Source organism: Canis lupus, chromosome 28, assembly GCF_011100685.1.
Source record: "Canis lupus familiaris isolate Mischka breed German Shepherd chromosome 28, alternate assembly UU_Cfam_GSD_1.0, whole genome shotgun sequence".
Taxonomy (NCBI): Eukaryota; Metazoa; Chordata; class Mammalia; order Carnivora; family Canidae; genus Canis; species Canis lupus.
In genome coordinates, this window is record NC_049249.1 from 2627341 (window position 1) to 2649720 (window position 22380).

The 22380-nt window shown below is 45.6% G+C and overlaps 2 protein-coding genes across 4 annotated transcripts in view; both read right to left on the minus strand.

Moving 5' to 3' along the window:
* RASSF4 (Ras association domain family member 4) overlaps positions 1-1456 on the minus strand; it is a 31989-nt gene extending 30533 nt beyond the window's left edge. For both annotated transcript variants that reach the window (XM_038578097.1, XM_038578096.1), the window contains exon 1: positions 1339-1456. The gene's annotated coding sequence lies outside the window, so the exon portion shown is untranslated. The remainder of the gene's footprint in view (positions 1-1338) is intronic.
* A 15128-nt stretch (positions 1457-16584) lies between these two features.
* Positions 16585-22380, minus strand: part of TMEM72 (transmembrane protein 72) — a 30701-nt gene continuing 24905 nt past the window's right edge. For both annotated transcript variants that reach the window (XM_038578101.1, XM_038578102.1), the window contains exon 5: positions 16585-21786. In XM_038578101.1, coding sequence (XP_038434029.1) covers positions 21308-21786 — 479 coding nt within the window. In that variant the 3' untranslated portion in view covers positions 16585-21307. The remainder of the gene's footprint in view (positions 21787-22380) is intronic.

Below are 22380 nucleotides of genomic sequence, written 5' to 3' on the forward strand. Positions count from 1 at the left end.
CACACACAGAGAGAATTATGACAAGAACTACTGGAAATACACTTCACCACTGACAACGTACTGAAACACATGCCATAACAACTTCCAGCCAGAATTTTTTTTAATCTAAATTTCATGTGTTCCATTTTAATGTGTTCTCCTCCTCCTTCCTCTCCTCTCCCTTCCCCAGTCTCTTCCTCCCTGCTTCCTTCCTCCAGCACTTCTGACCCTGGTGGCAGCTGCTCAGGAATTATACAGGGGAGCAGGTGGAAGGCAGACCTGCATTCACCTGTTAGTTCTACCAATTCATTGCAGTTTTTTGTTCGTTTGCTTGTTTTTGTTTTTTCATCACAGCTACTGGCAACAAAGCTTGATTGTACCCTTAGCAAACTACAGAGAAGCTAGCAAGGGTTTCTCCTGCCAGTGCAAGCATGTGGCTTTGAAGTCTAACCTGCTTGGGTTCAAATTCCAGATTCTCAGCCCCATTTACTGCAACTTTATTTAATTTGCTTATGAAGCAAGGTTACTAAAGCTCTCCTTACAGTGTTTTAAGAAAACACCAGCTAGCACTGGCCTTGCACTGAGGGCGGTGGGAAGGAGGGGTTGGGAGGGAGGAGGCCCTCCCTCCCCCAGGCCTGTGTCAGACTGTAAAAACACGGTAGCATCTCTCCAGAATCAGTCAGGAGCATGTGGTGGGGGAGAACAGGATGGCTGGCAGGGTGAGCTCTGAAGTCAAGGGGTGAAATGAATGAGACCTGGCACCAGAAAGTCTAAGTTCAAATCCTGGCTCCCTCACTGACTCATCTGGCTGAAACAGGGCAACTCTATAACTCTGTAAGCCTGTTTTCTCGTCTGAAAATGAGGATAATGAAAGTATTAGGGCTGTGGGAAGTGGGTGCCATCTTGTGCTGAGGCCCTTGGCACAGGTGGGAGAACCAGGCAAATCTTCTATCAATAGCCGGTGAGGCGAGCCCCTCCTTCTGCTATTATCTCGGCGGGCGCCGGTCTTCCATCTGTGAAATCTGAGAGTTGTGCCAGAGCCTCTTTGAGCCTCTCCCGCCTCAACTAAGATCAATGCTCCTAGGATATTGCCTAAGAGAAGAGACGAGGTGAGCCAAGGTGTAGCCTGCGGCCCCTCCCACCTACGGCGCCCGGGTTTGAGTCCCCGTAGTGCCTTTTCCCTGGAGAAGGTGCCTGGCGCAGCGCCCACTCTCAGGAATGGGCCTGAGGCCGGGGCTGCGCCAGGCTGGCAGGGGGGCGGGGAAGGGGCACCGGTGCCCAGGCTCCAGAGCCCACGGCTGCGGGCGGGCTCGGGGGCAGTGCTCTGTGGCCCCCCACTCCGGCCTGTGCATCACTCACCCTCGGCCCATCGCGCAGTCCGGAAGCCGCTGCCCTCGCCGCGCCCTCGCCGCGCCCTCGCCGCGCGGCACCCGAGCCGGGTCTGCAGCGCCCGGAGCCTCGAGTCCCAGGGGGCGGGCGCGTGGGGCCCGCCCCGCCCCGTCCCGTCCCGCCCTTCGCCGGGCGCTGGCCGATGGCCCGCCCCATCTGCCCCGCCCCGCCCCATCTGCCCCGCCCCATCTGCCCCGCCCCGCCCATCTGCCCCGCCCCGCCCCATCTGCCCCGCCCCATCTGCCCCGCCCCGCCCCATCTGCCCCGCCCCGCCCCGCCCCATCTGCCCCGCCCCATCTGCCCCGCCCCATCTGCCCCGCCCCGCCCCATCTGCCCCGCCCCGCCCCATCTGCCCCGCCCCGCCCCTCGCGTCGCTGCGGCCGACCGCGCCGCCCTCCATCCCGCCCCGCCCCGCCCCGCCCCGCCCCGCGCCGGGCACCCCGGAGGGTGGGCCTGGGGGTGCGCTGGGGCGGCGGGAACGGTGGGCGGGGCCGCGCGAGGGGTGTCCCGCACCGCGACGAGGGCGCCGGGGACGCTCGCAGCCAGCAGCCCCGACTCTGCGGCGAGGCCCGGGGTGTGGGCGGTCTCCGGGACCTGTGGGGGCCTAAGACCCTCGGCTTTCCAACCGAGGCTCCTGCGTGGCGCCAGAACCGCTGGTGGCAGCCGGAGCTTTGTCCTCTTTTCCCCTCTGGGGCCACCCGCGTGTTGCTGCGGTTTGGCTGGCGTGGCCCCCGGAGCGCCACCCCGTTTAAGAAATCGGGGCCGCTGGTACAGGGACGTAAACGTCTCCTCCGCTCCCCGCCCGCCGAGGATTCCCTGCGCCCGGACGGAGAGGACGGAGGTCCCCAGGCCTCAGGACGGTGCAGCATTTCTGGGCCGCGGGGGTGACGGGTGCGCGGGGGATGCGGGAGGGGCTGAGGGAACCCTTTGCAGTTTGTTTTACGTCACCATCCCTAGTCCTGACCTCCAGACCTCTTCTCCTCTACTCTCAACACAAATCATTTTAGTGTCATTTGATCTGTGGTTCTTAATCTTTGTAGAAACAGATGGCCATTTTAGAACCTGAGACACACCTTTTAGAAAATGGCAAGTAAAATCAGCCTGGGATTTGAGTTTATGGGTCTCCGGAGCCCTCTTGAGAGGAGAGGGGCTGTGCTAATCGTTGCTGTCGAGGCTGCAGGATTTGGGGTCAAGAGATTGGGCTCTGCTGTCTATTTCCTGCATGACCTTGCCATGGTACAATTGCTCTGGGCCTCAGTTTCCCCACCTGCAAAAATGAGGACGCTAAAGATGACCAGAGATTCTTCAACTTTGCATGAATCTGTGGAGAATGCCCCATTCCTTGGCCAGCTCCGGGCTTCCCTGTGATCAGGGACCCCCACTTCTGCACAACCCAAGGGTCTGGTCATCAAAGCGGAAGCCAATAACTGGTTCTTCTTTGAGTTTTTAAAAAACAACGGGCAAAATTCAACATAGCCCTTAACCTCTGAGTATTCAGCCTATGCTCAATAGGATAAATAAGCATAGCTCTAGGGTAACATACTATTTCCCTGGGGCTTTCCAGCACTTTAGAATGAATCATTCTCTCTGATCTAGTTGATGGTGAGGGAATGACCGGGGCTGGGGCTAGCCTGCAGTGATGATTGCGTTTGAGGAAGCAACCTGATGTGCCTTGCACTCCTACTGTGTGTCATGCACTGTGCTAGTGCAACATGTCAGAGACCCCACAGGATCCCCTCCACAACTCCAGGGAATGGGTGTTTTCACCGGGATTTTGCGTGGAACATGAGTGTCCATCATCAGGGTCCTCAGAAGGAGGATCACCTTTTCCTTCAGTATTCAATGAGACTGTATTTGGTCTCCAGTTCACTTACAGTGGGTGTTGTGGATATTGTTTGTTTCCAATCCATTATCCATTTTTCTTTTTTGGAAAAAAGAGAGGAAAGAAGGAAAGGAACAGAAAAGGAAAAAAGCTGGGGTGCCTGGGTGGCTCAGTCAGTTAAGCACCTGCCTTGGGCTTGGGTCATGATCTCGGGATCCTGGGATAGCGCCCTGAGTTGGGCTCCCTGCTAAGCCGGGAGTCTGCTTCTCCATCTCCCTCTGATCCTCTCCCCTGCTCAGTCTCATTCTCTCTCAAATAAATAAATAAAATCTTTAGAAAAAAATAAAAGGAAAAAAGTTGAGAAAGAGAGAGAGCCAGTAACTTGTTTGGAGTAGCACCATGCCAGCCCCTAGTGATGGATCATGACCAGCTGCATTTTTTTCATAGGGCACTTGGAACAACCCAACAGTGGGTCATGAAATTAATTTAGTAGATGATGCGACTTGTATTTTTAAAAATGGAAGAGAAAATATCAGTTTACAGCACACAAAGTAAATATAAGTTATGTCTTATGAAATTTTTGTTTGCATTATTTATATTTCAGTTACATGCATTAGGCTGACATGAAATGTGTTTGTCACTGTGGGCTATGGTCAAAAAAGTTTGAAAGCCGCCATCACAGTCAATCTTAATCCTTTTCATGGCTTTCCCAGTTTCCTTTGAAGCTAGAAGGACCAGAAGACCCACTTTGGAGTGAAGAGATAAGGAAAAGTGTGCTGGGGGTGGGGATGAAGTCAACTTTTGCTTTCCTGGTGGAAGGAACAGAATACCCCTTTCACTTGTCTTTCTCTCTCAAATGTGGATACCATGTGTAATTTATGGAGCACTGGCAGCTATGTTGAGATCATGGTAAAATATGTCCATATGCTAAGGCTGGTGGACCATAAAGATAAAAAGAGTCTGGGTCTTATTTACATCATGAGGCTCCTGTACCATGCCTGTACTACCTACTCTAGACTTGTCATGGAAAAAAAAAAAAAAACCCTATTTATTTAAGTCAGAGATTCATATTTTCTATAAAGGGACAGATAGTAAATATTTTGGCCTAGTGGGCTAAATGGTCTGTGTTGCAACTACTTAGCCCTGCTCTTGTATTTTGAAAGCATCCATAGACCACATATAAACCAAAGGGCGTGGCTGTGGCTCCAATAAAACTATGTACAAAAACAGGTAGCAGGTTACATGTGACCCTGGGCTATAGTTCGATAACTTTTTTCCTAGACAGTCTTACCACCTTTATTGCCTCTCTGATCTCATCTCCTCTTACTTCCCCTCCTTCTCTCTGCTGTAGTGATACTCTTTTTCCTGCATAGGCTTGCTTGCACCACAGGGCCTTTGCACTTACTGTTGCCTCAGCTGGGAAGGCTCTTCCCCCACATGTCCTCAGGACTCATTCCTTCATCTTCTTCACATCTTTATTCACAACTCACCTTCTCTTTGAAGTATTTACTGGTCTCCTAACTAAAATGCTCCTCACTGGTTCACACATACTACTCTCTGGCAAGCTATATGTTTTACTTCTTTAGCATGAGCTACTTGAGGGAGGAAGACTGTTTCTGTTCCCTTAGAGATTGACTATGTCTGGAATGTGGTAGTGTTTGAGCAATAGCTGGTATGCGATTTTTTTTTTCCCCTTTCAGCCAGATTCAGGTAAGAAAACAAACTCAGGTAGGCTCAATACCCCCTCTGAGGGGACCTGATGAGTCAAGTGGTAGAATCTGGGTTTGTACTCTCGTGGCCCTGGGAAGTCATGTTTGTGCCACCAAGGAATGGGGGTAAAACCACATCTGCCTCTATTGGAAGATTGGGCTCCTGCAGAGCTGAGGCCATCCAGAAGTTTCTGCAAGACTTCTTGCCCTAGCGCACCGCCCCAGTAAAGGGGGCCTCTGGGAGTCCTTTAAGGAGCAGGGCACAGTCCTGCTCATCTTGGGCAGTTTAACTTTTTATAGCATTCCCACATCAGAAAGTCTTTAGAAAAGTCATTATTTTGTGAACAATACACACTGACTTGTAAGATCTATGAAAGGCCAAATGGAAACACTCATGATCCAACCTTTTTAGTCAAGAACCACAAGAATGAATTCATGTTTGATTTGCAAGGGGCTAAACTTAAAGGAGCCTGAGTCTGATAAAACACAAGTGACTTCTTGCATCAGATAAGGCTGTCACTGGGGCAGGGTGCTGGGCTCAGCTTTTGCTTGAGGCTTCTTGGCACCAGTGCACTGTTCCAAGAAGGCTGAGAAATTACCCTCTTTCCTCTGGTGCTTCGAGAGGCAAGTTGTGAAAATGCCTGGGTATAATCACATGTTGTTGAGGTGCAATTTAGATTTTTCTGAGTCTTGAAAAATAGGTTTATATAATTGAACATAAATGTTATTAATAATGAGAATCATTTTCAAGGCCATTCCCTGAAAACAGTAAAGAGAAGCTTGAATTAAAATTGCTGGGAGACTGGAGGGTATTAATGCTGAGTGAAATAAGTCAATCAGAGAAGGACAAACATTATATGGTCTCATTCATTTGGGAAATATAAAAATTAGTGAAAGGGAATAAAGGGAAAGGAGATAAAATGAGTGAAAATATCAGAAAGGGAGACAGAATATGAGAGACTCCTAACTCTGGGAAACAAACTAGGAGTGGTGGAAGGGGAGGTGGGCGGGGGGTGGGGGTGACTGGGTGACAGGCACTGAGGGGGGCACTTGATGGGATGAGCACTGGGTGTTATTCTATTATGTTGGCAAATTGAACACCAATAAAAAAATAAAAAGATAAAATAAAATAAAATAAAATAAAATAAAATAAAATAAAATAAATAAAATAAAATTCCTGGGAGGGGGTGGGCAACTGGGTGGCTCAGTTGGTTAAGCCTCTGCCCTCAGCTGGGGTCATGATCCCAGGGTCCTGGGATGGAGCACAGGGTCAGTCTCCCTTCTCAGTGGGAAGCCTGCTTCTCTCTCTGCTGCTCCCCCTGCTTGTGCTCTCTCACTTTCTCTGTGTCAAATAAATAAAATCTTTAAAATAAAATAAATAAAATTGCTAGTTAACTGCCTGGATGACTTTGCATGATTTTATTCCCTTTGCTGTCTCTGACAGAAGATTTAGAACAAGTGGTTTCTAAAGCAGGTTTTCAAAGTCTTCATGATTTCAAACGTATATTTTTTAGAAAACAATTGGATGATTGCACTGGATTGAGGTCTGTAAGATCCAGTTTAAACCAAGAAGCTTTTCTTTGCCTTTAATAGGCTCTGTTTTATTATTATTATTATTATTATTATTATTATTATTATTGGCTCTGTTTTATTAAACCCACCAGCAGGAAGAGACCACTTAGAGAATGCCACTTGCTTTGATGGAATCCTTGGGTGGTGAGGTCATCCCATTGCATGATCTTAACACAAGAAGGATTTGCCATCAATTTTCAGATGATTTCTCAAGTAATCTGCCTACCATCTACCCTTCTTTCCTATGTGAAATGGTTTTCATTAACTCCATTTGTTAGCATATAAATAATTACTTCAGGTTAATATATAGAACTCTACAATCCACGCTAGATGCAGGCTAAAAATGAAAATTCTCTAAATGGACATAAATTTGCATAATGTATGCCACATAACCACCTTCTTGTTAAACAGACACATACATACCCACACATATACATATCCACACGTGTGTGCTTGTACACATGAACACGCCCTTTCCATATTACATATTTTTTGTTCTTTATGTTTATACTTTGGAAAGTGTTTGTATTCCACATCGCAGAACTAATAAATGCCTAGGCCCGGGGTTTCCTAGGAGGGAGAGAGCTTGCTTTAAAAGGTGAGATAGCTAAAAATTGCTGATGAAACTTCCTTTTGTGGAAAAATATTTGCTTAGCTCAAGCCCTTTCTCTACTTGGTCTTGAGAAAAGGATGTCACTGTCCCTAAGTCTGCTCCAAAGACATGTGAGGGCAAGGATAGGCAGAAACCTATAGGCAGGAACAATAAAGAGGTCTGGTTTGTAATGAGTCAAAGGTCTTTCCCCTCACCTTCTCTTCCCCAGTTTCCTGACATTGGATACATATAGATACAAAAATGTGTTTGGTTCATCCAATAATACAAATCAGAAAGCTAAAGAAGGGACATATATCCACTTCCTTATACTTTCCCTGCCTTCTCAAGCCTCTGCGATCTCACAATCTATGTCACCTCTCCACCCACCCACCCTTCATACGTCTTGCCACCTTCTACTTGGGCTCTGCTCCTGGAGGATGAAGACAATGTGGGGCTGCCAGAAACTCGATTAGTATGAATGGAGGTCATAACGACCATGAGTTGCTAACATATCAGAAATAAGGTGAAAATAACTATGGCAATGCAAGATGTCTGAATAAATTGCATTTTCAATGTAACTATAATTTTAATAATAGAAAATGACTATGTACTTTGATATTTTGATTCATTTAACAAATGGCAAGGCTGTCGGCTGGACATGGCATGAAATAGTACAAGGGCAGGAAGATTTAGGGAAGGACAGTTTCTCAAAGTTTAACTTTTTTTTTTTTTTAAGTTTTATTTATTTATGATAGTCACACACACAGAGAGAGAGAGAGAGAGAGAGGCAGAGAGAGAAGCAGGCTCCATGCACTGGGAGCCCAACGTGGGATTCGATCCCGGGTCTCCAGGATCACGCCCTGGGCCAAAGGCAGGCGCTAAACCGCTGCACCACCCAGGGATCCCAAAGTTTAACGTTTTAAGAAAGGATTTCCCTCTACAGAGTCTGGTGTTGCTTGGGAGCTAGAATTCCTAAGAATAGCCAGATACTGACTGCGATTCAAAGCGGCAAAATAATAAACGATTAGGACCTTCCCTCCAGCCAGATATTAAACAGCCAAAGGAAATGGAGACTTTGCAGATGGAAAAGAAAGAAACCTTGAGAGAGAATGAGCACAGAGCGTTTGCACAAACAAGGGCCATTTGTCCAGTTCCTGGGCTTTGTATTTCAAGGCAGATCACTCTCGGGGCACTCTGAGGAGACTCACCAGCTAGAGAATAGCTGTGTGTCCTGGAGGGAGGAACAGCCCCTCTACCTCTTCTTCAAAGCATGCAGTTTCCCAAGGAATGTAAAACATCCTCAGCAGGGAAGTGGCAGGCTGGCCAGACTTGACCCATTAACCTTGTGTTTAAAAGATGTTTCAGCTGGGTTGACCTCACCTCTGAACCTGCCTTCAGAGCCACCTCTGTTTCATTCTTGGTGTGCTAGGGGCTGGCTTTCCCGAGTTTCCTTCCCAACCTTTGTGACTATGAACTCTAGATCTGTCTTTAAGGCAGGATTGTGCCCTATAATAATAAATGTCTTCAAATTTGTGTCCATTTGAGAATCATCTCTGGCTTTTCACTTTGGAAACTCCATCTCAGCATAATAAATAAGATGGTGACCTTACAGTGGGGATAGAATATGAATGATCTGTGTATTAGTCACAGTTCTCCAGAGAAATAGACAGATGATAGATATGAGAGATAAAGATACATATATATATATATATATATAGAGAGAGAGAGAGAGAGAGATACATATATGTATATATATATATATATATATATATATATATATATATAGAGAGAGAGAGAGAGAGAGAGAGAGAGGGACTGAGATTTATTTTAGGGAAGTGGCTCATTTGACTATGAGAGTTGATAGGTCCAAAATCTTATGGGCAGGCCAGTAAGCTGGAGACTCAGGTAAGACTTGATATTGCAGTCTTAAGTCTAAAATGTGCAGACCAGCACACTGGAACCACTAGGCAGGGGTTCTCTGTCACAGTCTTGAAGCAGAATTGCTTCTTCTTTGGAAAACCTCTGACTTTTCTGTAAGGCCTCCAACTGACTGGGTGAGCTTTCATTATGGAGGAAGATTATGTGTTTTATGCTGATTTACTACTGATTTAAATGTTAATCACATCTAAAAAACATTTAGACTGGTATTTGACCATGTAATGGATGACCATGGCTTAGCCAAATGGACACATAAAAATAACTATTACAACCAGTGAGTTTGGGCAACAGCTATACCTCATCTTGTCCTTCTCAGAACAGACTGTGACCTAGTGTCTGTGGCAGATACTCGGCATTCCAAGACTCTTCAGGATGTAACAGTGCTTTCTTCCCCAGGGGTTTCATGCTTTAACATACCTATATAATCTGTGGGAAGTTTTTGAGGAACTTTTGCTTCTCAATTGGAACATTTTCAGTAAAGGGTCAGATAGTAACTATTTTCATATTTGTTAGACGTACCATTTCCCTTGCCACAACTCAAGCCATAGGTAACCTGAAATGAATGGCGTGGCTGTGTTCCAATAAAACTTCATTTACAAAAGCAGGCAGAGGGTCTCCTGATTTGGCCCCTGGGTAAAGATAGAGTTTGGGGTGATATCACACCATTTCCCCCTGCCAAACCTGCCAAACCCAGAAACTATATTCTGGGTTGGGATGCTTTTAGCTGTGAGGAATGAAAGACTCAAAATCAGTTTTATCATCTCATGGAATAAAAAAAGTCCCAGGAATAGGTAGTTTCAGGGTTAAGTCAAGGTCTCAAAGGCATCTTCAAGGACCAAGGTTCTTTCCACTTCTGTACTCTGTCATCTTCAGCATATTGGTCTCGTTTCCCCTGGTATTTGCAGGGTGTTTCCGTATTTCCTGGGAGACATGACCACATTCAGTGGAAGAAGAGAAAGGGTATGCTTTAGTGCAGCTCATTTTAGGAGCAAGGAAGTCTTTCCCAGAAGATACTGGGCCATCTCCCTTGGTTCTCATTAGCCAGAATGAGGCTGTGAGCATGCTGCAGAGGGTGGACGCTCTGTAACTGGCTGGGAGAAACGCATGGCCAAGGGGATGAAGGTAGATTGATTAACCATGAAAATTCAGGCTCTACCAGCAAGCAAGCAATCAATGGTTTCCCTGGGAAGAAGCCATGCTTGCTCTAACTGCTAAGTCTCAGAAGAAGCCAGCAATGCCTGCTATAAATCCTAGGCCTATCATAAGAGGAGAGCTGGAGGTGGGCAAAGTTGCTGCCTTGTGATAATGAGCAGGGTTTGAAAGCAGAGAAGAAGGAAAACAGTCTGGAGAGAAGTTCAGGAGGGTGGTTTCCTTTGTGAAGTGCAACGTAATGGGAAGGTGGGAGATGGGGGACAGTAGAGGTTCTGGTTAACTATGAGGGAACCCTGGCTAGAGAAAGGGAGCCACCCAAGCCCAAAGATGGGGACTGAAAATGTCCCAAGAGAAATGAAGAGTGCCCAGGGTACCTGCAGCCAGAAAGTTCCCCCTTTCCCTCACCCAGTTGCTAGGAGAGCCTTGGCAGGCAACCTCCTGGCTCAAGGGAGCAAGAGGCCTGGGGAGGCTGTGCTGGCTGGTCTCTATCTGTTAATCTCCTTTACAGCCCCCAGGGCCTGGGGTGCAGCAAGCAGGAGCAGCAGGAGACCTGGGCCCCAGGAAAGAAACTGGATGACTAACCTGAGTGTTTAAGCTGTATTCCTAAGGGGCAAAGTGACATTTACTTAGCTATTCCTTCTTCCATGGGGTGGAGGAGATGCTGCTGAGGCTGGGATTTTTGTCCTAGACCGTGAGCAGGCCAAGCAGGAGGGCTGGACACAGCTCCCAGGCTCTGCTGGCCCTAGCTCTGCTCTGGCCCATCAGCTACCCAGAGAAATCCAGAAGCATCCTCCCTTCCCCTCTGTGAGCAATCCAAGGCAGATCAGGTTGAGGTGTGTGGGGGGTGGGAGGCAGAAGAGCCCATCTAGCACTCTCTTTCCTTTCCTTTCCTTTCCTTTCCTTTCCTTTCCTTTCCTTTCCTTTCCTTTCCTTTCCTTTCCTTTCCTTTCCTTTCCTTTCTTTCCTTTCCTTTTTTTTTCAAGAATATGAAATTGATTTTTAGTGACACATGACAATGGATAATACATGATTCATTCTTACCTATAGTCATGTCTGGTACTATAATTCGATTTAGATATATTGTATAGGATGTACCAACAATCATCTTAATAACCAAATTAGCTCCATGACTTTGCTTGGGTGACACTTTTAACAGTGAACTCGAGGTCACAACACAGTAACCGTCACCAAAGTTCTGAAGGTAATGGCTTCTCTGCCCAAGCAGGTTGTAAATAAATTCTGAATAAAACCTGGCATCCCCTGAAGGGATTCTAACTGTCAGAATAGTTTATCAAGACAGCTTTAGAGCAGACTAACTCCAGAAACCCATGCTGTACACAACATAACACACTGAGGGTGCTTAGTGCTCACAAGGGAAACCACACCTGGACATGTGAGAAAGTGTGAAAAACAAGATAAACCCAGCACAACCAAAGTAGGGAGCTGGTTTTCTGCCTTGTTCCACCTGAGCCAGTTCTCACCATTCTCTGACTTTCTTGATCCCTCCCTGTCCCTTGCCTCCTCTCCTTCAACTCCAGAGAAAAATTAGTTTCAGATGACTTAGTTGGAAGAGATCTTAGCTTAGGGTCATCTGGTTAATACTCTTCTCATTCAGAAGATAAGTGGGGAGAGACCCAGAAGAAGGGATATGATCAAGGCCACAGGCTGTGAGGTCTATGTCCAGTCTCAGACTTTGGTTTCCTGATGTCACTGAGAATTCAGACTCCAGAGTGGAGTGGATGCTGACTCTATTGTGTTTTAGCTGTATGGTAGTGTGCGAGATACTAAATTCTTCATGCTGTGGTTTCTAGTCTATAATATATGATCATAACATAAAGGCTGTGAAGGTCAGAGGACATGGAAACCACAATGCACTGAATGCCTGGCACACACTCGAGTCTCAGTTCATTGTTGTTGATACTATTCTTTACCTTATACTCTTTCTGCTGCACAGAAATCTTCTTTGTTATGTATGGAAAATACATCTGCAGGCTTCAGATTCTGATGGACTTACCACGCTTCCCTTGTCTCAGGATGGATGATTATAAGCCTGATAATATTCTAGCTCTATTTTTGAAGCTCACCACAAATCTACCTTCATAGATTGCCTTCTGAATTCACCTCTCATGGCACATTGTTTGCAATTTCCTTGTTATGCTTATATTTGCCTCATGGCAGCTACACTTACGGTCCATCTATGGGATGGGACAGCATGTCTGACTCACTTTGGCCCAGCACTTTGCATGGTGCTTGGTTCACTAGTAAGTAGGTGTTTAATGAGCATTTGTTGAGTTAAATAGACCTTTGTCTCTAATGACCTATTTCTTAAGTTTCTACTGGTGCTACTGGTTTCAAAGTAAGGAGCTATGTTGCACTCTGGAATGAGGAACCCAAGACTTCGGGGCTATGAATATCTCAGTGAGTTTTCTGGAAACTGGAAACTGAAGTGATAGTAAGCTGTTGCACCCTCACCCCACTCAGAGCCATGTGAAACCTCACACAGAAGCAGCTGTTTGGGGACAAATGAATCATCACAGCCATTGCCCACCCACTTTGCTTGTTATCTTCTCTTTAAAGGAAATTTGATATGAGGCTTGCAGAGGCTTTCAGTATCCATTAAGTGCTAAACATTCCATTGGAGGGGCTCTTGCATCTGCCCCAGTATATTCCCAGGATACTTTTCCAGTTCTAATGCTCTCCTCTTTCCCAGATCACTGTCCTAAGAGATTATGCAAATTTCCAGAAACCCACAATGTACACAACATCACACAGCCTATCTTTAGACTCAGAATTGGATTTCCCTTGGGCATGCTCTGAGGTCTGGGCAAATGCTCCTTACTAATGTGCACAGCTGGGCGTCTCTCCTTTATGGAGCTGGCTTTGGAGATGACCTAATTCCCTCAGGCCCCAAATCTCAGCAGAGCCCCATGGGAATATACTCTTGGTCTCATGGAAGCTTCTTTCTATGAAGCTCTTTTCATCCATGTCATAATGTGAAATTGAAAGTGTAATCTTTCACTTAAATGAAACTTGGCTTCTCCAAATTCCCCTTCTCTTCTGTGCAAAGGTCTTGACTTATCAGTTCTTCCTCAATCTCAGAACAGTGGTAAGATAACCAGCCAGGCAGATCCCATGGGACAATAAGACAGTCCCTTTGTGTCTCCCAAGAGCATTACATTTTCTTCCCTCTCCGGATGGTCAAACAACTGACTCTGTCAGATGGCCCACAGCTGTCTAGACTCTGGCTGAGCCCAGAGCTTTGAGGAGAAGATACAGGAGGCTGGAAGACTGAGCAGTCTACAGAGAAAGCTTGACATTTTGTTCAGACAGGGGATGGGGCAAGAGGTTTTCCCATTTCCCATTTGGACTGACTAACAACTATGTTTCCTTTGAGAGATTAATGAGGAGTGGGATTGCATAGAACCCCAGGAAGAGGCTCAAGTTTGTTCCTAGGATAAAAATCATTGGCAAGGGATGGCTCCAGGCTGAGCTGAAAGGAGTAGATGGGGCTAAGGAGCCCACAGAGAGAGCTACCTCCTAGCAGAGTTGACTAAGGAGGGAACAGAGGATACCAGAGCCCCTGTAGACAACCCATGTTCCAGGAAAGGAGCATTCAAGGGGGACCAGAGGGGTGATGTTTACTGAGTCATTGCCAGCTGCCAGTCCATTCTTGGAAGTAGGTACAATTATTATCCCCTCTTTACAAATAGGGAAGTGGAGGCTCAGAGGGGTTATATAAACTCTGGCCACATAGCTGGTGAAAAGTAGATCTAGGGTTCAAACCTAGGTCCTGTGAACTTGATGGACAATGTTCTCATCAATGCACTCTATTTCTTCAAGATCATGGCAAAGAAAAAAATTAGGAGCTAGGCTTCTGGACTGGCAGTTTGAGGAGCTCAGGGGACCCTCTCCCCCATGAAACAGCTATTTAACTGGAGAATATTATAAATATCGATTATTTAAAATCTCTGGGAATTGTCTTAAAGGCATACAGCAAATGGAGAAACATTCATTTAAGAAAATCTACTAAATCTTGGTGAGAACTGGGAGGGTCTGTGGCATTTGAACCATGACCCTTTCTCTTACCCACCCCTCAGCTCTATCTCGTGGAAGCTCTATGCTGGTGCTCTACTCTGGGCAAGTACGGCCAGTAGCACAGGGCCTCCCTCTCACTACAGGTCCCAGTCTACATTATAGCCTCCAAAGGGGCAAGATGCTGGCATTTCTCATCCTCACAGCCCTGTGTTGCAGAAGTTCTATTCTGAGGAGCCATGGCCAAGATGACTAAGGCCCCTTTCTCCCATAGAGCCCTCACTCCCACAGCAGAAGCAATCTGGTCCAGGTAGAGTGGTCTGAAAATGCCAAACCTCACTCACCCCAGGATGGGGGCTCTGTGCTGGGAGAGGCAAGCTGAGTTTTGGGGCTGTTTCCATCTCAGTACCTACTTATAGAATGGAATGTCACTCTGGGGAAGCAAAAATGTGCCCCCATCTCTGTCTCTTGTGTAGTGCTACAGATGTTCTACCTGGGGAGAAAGCAGACAGTGAGGCTGAAGAACTCACAGCTCTGCCTCAGGTGACTGACTTTATGTAGAACAGAATGTGGAGAGGTCCATGCATGGCGGGTGGGACAGCTATTGAAAACGATGGTGATCTTGGTAGAGAGCAATTAAAACGATGCTCATAACTCCATGCCATTAGCAGCAACAAGCAAAAGAGAGGAATAGCTAGGAGTTCACTAGAGAATTGGGTAAAGAGACAGCCAAGAAGAACCGTCTTGGGATCTCAGTCAATTCTGAGAATCGGGAAGGCTGGGTGAAATTGTTAGGCTGTACCTGCTCAGACATGATTAGCAGGAGGTAGGGCAGACTTGAAATCATTCCTCAGTTCACAGCACAGATCCATCAATGAATGGTAGATGTCTCACTGGCACAAGAGACTTAAGCACCAAATACTGGGCTAGAAGGAACTCCTAGAAAGCCAGTCTCAAAAATATAGTCACTCATATGCCTGGATAGCCTGGCACAGCTAGGCACACAGCTCTGTGTGTCCAAATTTGTTCTCTCTCAGGAGTGATTAGGAAGGAAACATCCAAGCTACTAGTCCCTGGCTAAATGTGGGGAAAAAATGTAAATTTCTGAACTGTGATAGAAGTCTCCAAGTCTCACACACATGCTGGTGAAGGGTAAGTATCTAATTGGTCAAAGGCACATAATCACAGCTTTTGACCAATTAATGGCTTATGCTGGCCTGGGGAGAATCCTGCGGAACAGGATAAAAAATTAAACACAATGAAAAAAATCTGAACAGGGACATAAAGAGGGGAAAACTGATTGACTTCACAGAATTAGTCCAGCTAAGTTAGTAGCCAAACAATGGCAAGAGGATAAACAAATGAATAAACAACTAGAGACCTAGGCAGGGAAGGGGGAGAAGGAGTATCTGAGGTAGTTACTATATATTATCTGAAATGTTTAGCTAACAAAATTTTTGAGATATGCAATGAAAGAACATGCAAAAAAGCAGACAATTGACACAGTGTTTGAGGGGGTCCAGAAGCGGGACTTGGTGACAAAGACTTGCAGGCAACTATCATAAATATGTTCAAAGGAATAAATGGAAAAAATTGAAATCATACCAAATGTGTTTTCCAACCACAATGGAGTTTAACTAGAATAAATAACATATTCCTAAATGGGCCAAAGAGGAAATAAAAGAAAACTAGAAAATACTTTCAGATGAGTAAAAACAAAAACTCCATGTATTAAATCATATGGGATGCAGCTTGAGCTGCACTCAGAAAGAAATGGATAGCTGTAAATTTATATATTAAAAAATGAGAAATACCTCCTATCAACAACCTAACTTCTACCTGAACAAAAAGAAGAGCAAACTAAAAGCAAAATAAGTATAAGAAGAGAAAGGTGAAAGATTAGAAGAGAAATACATGAAAGAGAAAATATAAACACCATAAAAAAAATCAATGAAACCAAACATTGGATTTTTTTTTTAAAGTTCAACAAAAGAGCAGCCCGGGTGGCTCAGCGGTTTAGCGCTGCCTTCAGCCCTGGGTGTGGTCTGGAGACCCAGGATCGAGTCCCACATCCAGCTCCCTGTATGGAGCCTGCTTTTCCCTCTTCTGTGTCTCTGCCTCTTTCTCTGTGTATATCATAAATAAATAAATAAAATCTTTAAAAAAATAAAGTTCAACAAAATTGACAATCTTTTAGCTAGGATGACCAGGCAGAACAGGGAAAAGACTCAAGTTACAGAAATGAAAGGGACTGTAGCATAGTATTATGAACAATATGACACCAACAAATTAGATAACTTGGATGAAATGGACAAATTCCTAAAATGGTGATAGATGTGCTAAGTAACTTGGTTGTGGAAATCATTTTACAATGAATGTGTAAATTAAATTTCACATTGTACACTTAAATATATATAATTTTATTTGTCAATTATACCTCAATAAAGCTGAGAAAAAAGGAAAATGATTCCATTTACAGAAGCATGAAAAAAGAACAAAATACTTAGGAATAATTTTACAAAGAAGGGTAAAGCTTGCACATAACATTGAAAGAGTTTGAAGACAATCTAAATAAATAGAAAGGCACCATACATTGATGGGATGGAAGAATTTACATTGTGAAGATGGCAATGCTCTCAAAACTGATCTGCAGAGTCCATGAAATAAATCCCTATCAAAATTCCAGCTGGCTTTTTTTTTTCAAATATTGACAAGCTGATCCTTTATCATATGGAAATATGAAGGACCTTGAAAACCAAACCATCTTGAAAAAAGAATAAAGTTGGGGGCTTATACTTCCTAATTTCAAAATATACTTACTACAAAGGTACAGTTATCTGTGCTAATGCCATAAGGACAGATACACAGATCAATGGAATAGAGCTGCAAGTGCAGAAATTTATGGTCTATAAATTTTCAACAAAGGAGGCAAAACAATTTAATTCAATAAATGGTGCTGGGCCAACTGGATATCCACAAGTGAAATAATTAATTTAGACTCCACATTACACCATGCACAAAAATCACCCCCAACTGTTATTTCTAAATTTAAGAACCCAAACTATAAAACTCTTAGAAAAAATATAGGAATAAACCTTCATGACCTTTGGTTAGGCAATGGCCTCTTAGATTTGGCCACAAAACAATAAGCAACAAAAGAAAAGAAATAGATAAGCTGGACTTCACCAAAATGTAATCTTTTGTATTTCAAAGGGCACTACCAAGAAAGTGAAAAGGCAACCCATGGGATGGAAGAAAATATTTGTAAATCAAGTATCTGGTAAGGGCCTAGTATATGAAGATATAAGAAACTTTAACAACTCAAAAGACAACCCAGTTTCAAAAAGGCAAAGAATTTGAATAGACATTTCTCAAAGAAGATACACAAATGGTCAACAATGACATGAAAAGATGCTCTACCCTGTGAGACATTAGAGAAATGAATGTAAAAACCACAATGAATGGATGACAATAATGAAAAGGACATTAACAAATGTTGGTGAGGATGTGGAGAAATCATTGTTAGTGGCAATGTAAAATGATGTAGCACCTTTGGAAAACATTTGGCAGTTTTATAAGAAGTTAGACCTTGAGTTACTATTTGATCCAGTGATTCCACCCCTATGCAGATGTCAAAGAGAAATGAAAATATATATCCACCTCAAAATATGAATGTTCATAGCAACATTGTTCATGATAGGCACAAAGTCTAAACAACCCAAATGTCCATCAGCAAATGAAGAGATAAACACAATGTGGCATATACCTATAATGGAATATTTTTCAGCCACAAAAAGGAGGAACATAAGGATACATGTTACAACATGGATGAACCTTGAAAATATTATGTTAAGTGAACAAAGCAAATAACAAAAGGCCACATATTATATGATTCCACTTATATGAAATGCAAGAATAGGAGAATCTATAAAGAGAGAAAGTAGATAAATGGTTCTTTTGGATGGCGTTGGGGTTGTGATTGTTAATGGGTACCAGGTTTTTTTTAGGAGTGATGAAAATATTGTGAACTTAGATTGTGATGAACTTGATTATGAGTATACTAAAAATAATTTAATTGTGCACTTTAAATTGGTGAATTTTATGGTTTGTGAAACATATCTCAGTAAGTATGTTTTAAAAACAAAAAAGAGAAGAAAGAAAGAAGAAAGAAAGAAAAAGAAAGAAAGAAAGAAAGAAAAAGAAGAAAGAAAGAAAGAAAGAAAGGAAAGAAAGAAAGAAAGAAAGAAAGAAAGAAAGAAAGAAAGGAAGGAAGGAAGGAAGGAAGGAAGGAAGGAGACAGAATGGATATACTGGATCTACTGGATTGCACACACACAACCCCCCCCCCCCAAGTATATCCTCATGATTGATGATCTGCTGTGGCTCTCTGTCTAAGCTGGACGGTGGTGGCTACACTTTTCCAAGGCTCAAGCCCTGGAATCTGGAGTGGAGAAAGGAATTTTTGGACCTGCACTGGCCTTGCCACTGAGACATATCTTGCTTCCTCAGTGCTTCCTTACATTGTGTCTTCCTTGCAGGGCACTCACACATGGCATGAGGCCCTTGCAGTGATTGGGACATGCACTCACACTGGCCTGGATGATTTTGTAACCTGAACAGCACTTTCCCCATCCTTTTGGTTGAATCACTGCACCAATCCTGAGAGAAGTGCTGTTATTCCCACATAATAGGGGAACCTGAAACCAGAGAAGTTGAAGGTTGGCCAAGGTCTATCAGCAGGTTAGAAGCAGAGCCAATGATCCCAGCCCAATGTTCTTTCTACTTCCAATTGCTCTGTTCCATGTCTACAAAATGTCTGCTCCACTTTCTGCTGGGAAAGGGAAAAGAACAGGATAGGATCAGCCATTCTGGTCTTCGTTTCTCATCAGGGAAAAGGGTTATTACAACATCTTTACGGGCTAGCTGTGGGTAGGGATGCGCTGGTAGAATGTCTTGGGCTGAGAATCAAATGATGACATGTGGTGTTCATCTGCTCATCAGGAGGTGCCACTTTCTTGTCTGGTCTACTGACAGAGGTGAGGGGCTCCAGGCTGTTTAATGATCTCATCCCAGCTGTGCTGTTGTTGTTTTTGTTGGCAGCAACAGCATGTTTGATAGAATTATTTTGCTAAGTTAGGGAAGATCATAATTGTTTGAGCCCCTAAAGCATAGCCAGCAAACTCTCGCTTTACTGATGATGGACACCGGGAAGTCCAGATGTCTCAGGAGGGCAGGAGCATCATATCACCTGGAACTCTTGACATGTGCCTCCCCTCTAAGACCCATTCCAAACAATGCTCTGCTCCTTGGGTTTACAGAAGTGTTTATTAAACAGCTCTGATACTGCACTTCAGGGTTTGCTTCTTGTGAACTGGTCATCCGTCCCCACCCTGCTGGCTGGGGTTCTGAGAACCGAGAACAGAGCAGAGCAGCCTCCCATGCCTGTTCTGTGAGGGTGCCTGTGTCTATCGAATTCCCCTAACGCATGTGACAGGTGCAGAACCCCTGGCTCCTCCCCACATAGGCTTCTTCTGCGCCAAGGGGCCTGCCTGGGATATCTGGCCCATTAGGAACTGGGCGCCATTCCTGTCTACCAATACCCACATTCTGTTATTACTGTGTGGACTCTCAGATTCTGAAGCTCTTCTCTGGTGGCAGATAAGCAGTTTCGCCACTTCCATTATCAAGGGCTCATGAGAACATATTTATTTGTTTGTTCTCTCTTGGTTTTACAGGAAGAACGGGAAGAGGGCTGCTCATTTGGGACACCTGTTGAATTTAGGCACCAGACTGATCATCTGGCCGTTATTCCCACATGTTTGCAAAGTAACTCCTAGGGGATGTCTAAAAATGTCAGGAATGAACACATGTTTATTACCTAGTCCTTAAATTATGTGCTCTAAGGGTTGCTCTGTGGAACTGGGGTGCTTGCTCTCTCACACACACACTGGGAAACACTATCACTGTTTCTACAGATCACCCATTCACTGAGATTGCCTATGAAGAATAATGTGTCTGGTCTTCTGTGCAATAATCCCACGGGCCAAATGACACTTTTTTGAAAACCTTTGAAGGAATTTCTGATTCAAATTTCTTTGTTTGTTCTAGGTTAATGGTCACTTCTGTAGTCCAGTGGCAGAGAGTTAGCCTGCCTGCCCACTTCCCTCCTATCTCCCCTCTTCCCCTCCCCTTCTCTCCCTTACATTTTAAACAAATGTGTACTTATCACCTATTCTGCCACCAGGCCAGTAGGCATGGTACAGCCACTTCCTCTGGGCTGTGTGTCTCCGGAGCACCGTTTCCCTGCCCACCCCCCACACCACAGGCTCTGTGTGCTGTGCTGTGCTGTGCTGTGCTGGGGCTCTCATTGCTGAATCGTTGTTGCCTTCCAAGATCTTTTAGTTTACATCATCTGCATGGAATCTCTCAGGAAAGTTCATGTGGTGGGGATGTGGGGAGTCCTCAGTGATGCTTCTGGAATGAGCTTGCTTTTCCCTGCAGTGAGAACAGAGTGGCATTGTTCCCTGAAGGGCTCTGTAACTCCTGCTGCCCAGCACCAGCCCCAGGCATGCAGAGAATGCGGCCCACTGCTCCTGCTGCTCCCATCCTTCGGGGCTTGCAGCCTTGCTTCCCTTAGGAGCAATCTCACCAGGGGGTTGGGATCTAGGGCCACCTTCCACACCTGTCTTTGAGATGCTTAAGGAGTCAACACGTCCTTGGGCCTTCGGAGCTGGATTGTTGCCTCAGAGATGGGATGGATGATGAGTCCTTGCTGAGTGCTGGGCCCCCATGTCAGGAGCAAGAGAAGTCCATTGGCTTCTGGGGCTGAAGGGGCCTTATGCAAAGCACAAGGATCTCCCCGACTCCACGTCTGGGAAGGAGGAAGCTCTATTGGCTTGAGGCAACATTAGCTTCATTTGTGCCTTCCTTGAGGCCTCTGTAGGACCTGCCATGCCACTCGATGGTCCCGGAAGCCATGGGGATATCTGGTCACCCCTTGAAGCACTAACTTGTGAGAACCCCAATCTCCCTGGAGGGCCCCCAGACACCAGGAAACTGCAGGCAGGGCCATCAATCAATGCAGACCCCTTGCTGAGTTTCCCTGAGGCTGGAGCAAGTCACTCAGAATAGGTTGGTGTCTGTGAGAGAAGATAGGAAGATAGGGGCTTGTGGGGGAGGGATGATAGGGGTGGTGTCAGAGGTGGTCTCCTCAGGCTCACTGTCCCCATCATCCGGGTTTTCGGTGAGAGATGGGATGATTCTGACCATACTGTCTTCAAAGTGTACCTGCTTCTTCTTGACCAATGAGTCAGCTGGCTCCAGCGTCAGCTCGGTCAGAGTGTCTGGGTGCTGGAGGGCATTGGGCTTCTTGGTCCCCTTCAGAATGCTCTTCATGTGGATGAGGAGGGAGCCGGTCCCCTCTTTGAGGGCTCCGTGGAAGGTGTAGGTTTGCTCAGTGTCCCCCGAGCCTGTGGTGCTCACGGCACTGCTGGAAGGGTCCGTGTACTGCTCTGCAGGAGCCAGCACCTCTGGGTCAGCTTTGCTTTTCTTCTGTTTGCTCAGCAGGAAGTAGGCCAAGCCAGTGATGATGAGCATGGAACCTGGAAGGGATGTGGGAGGTCAGGATGCTAGACATGTGTCAGAGAAGAGCCAGAGGCTGTCCAAGCCCACCATTCCAAAGGGCCACCGTGGCACACTCAGGCCCTCTGGGCTCCAGCCTGTGCATCTAATCTGTTCTCACATACCCACTTCAGATTCAGGGGGCTGGCCTGATGTCTGGCTAAGGGATGTCAATGGGGCCAGAGTTGTGCTTGGGCCCTCAGCCTGATGGTTAGCTGGGGACCCTGTGCCTGAGGCCCCCTGCCTGTTGACAGCCAACCCTGGTGCTGCCTGCTTGGCCTCTCATCACCATGCTTGGCCATACTCTTAGGATAATATGTTGGGTTGGGGCTGCAGTGCCTGCAGTGGGCCTGCACTCTATTTTGGATACTGGACATCCACTGCTGAACTGGGCTTCCTTCCATTCCCAGAAGTGGGGAGATGCTCTTTCCTCAGCTTCCCTAATAAACATGGAGGAAAGTGTAAATCCTATTGGGTGGGGCTGGCCTAGCCTGGGTGCCTCTCTTATGTGTACTCCCTACAACCTCACCCCCTCGACCCCTGGTCTCCAAGTCAGAGGTCCCTCTGTCTCAGGC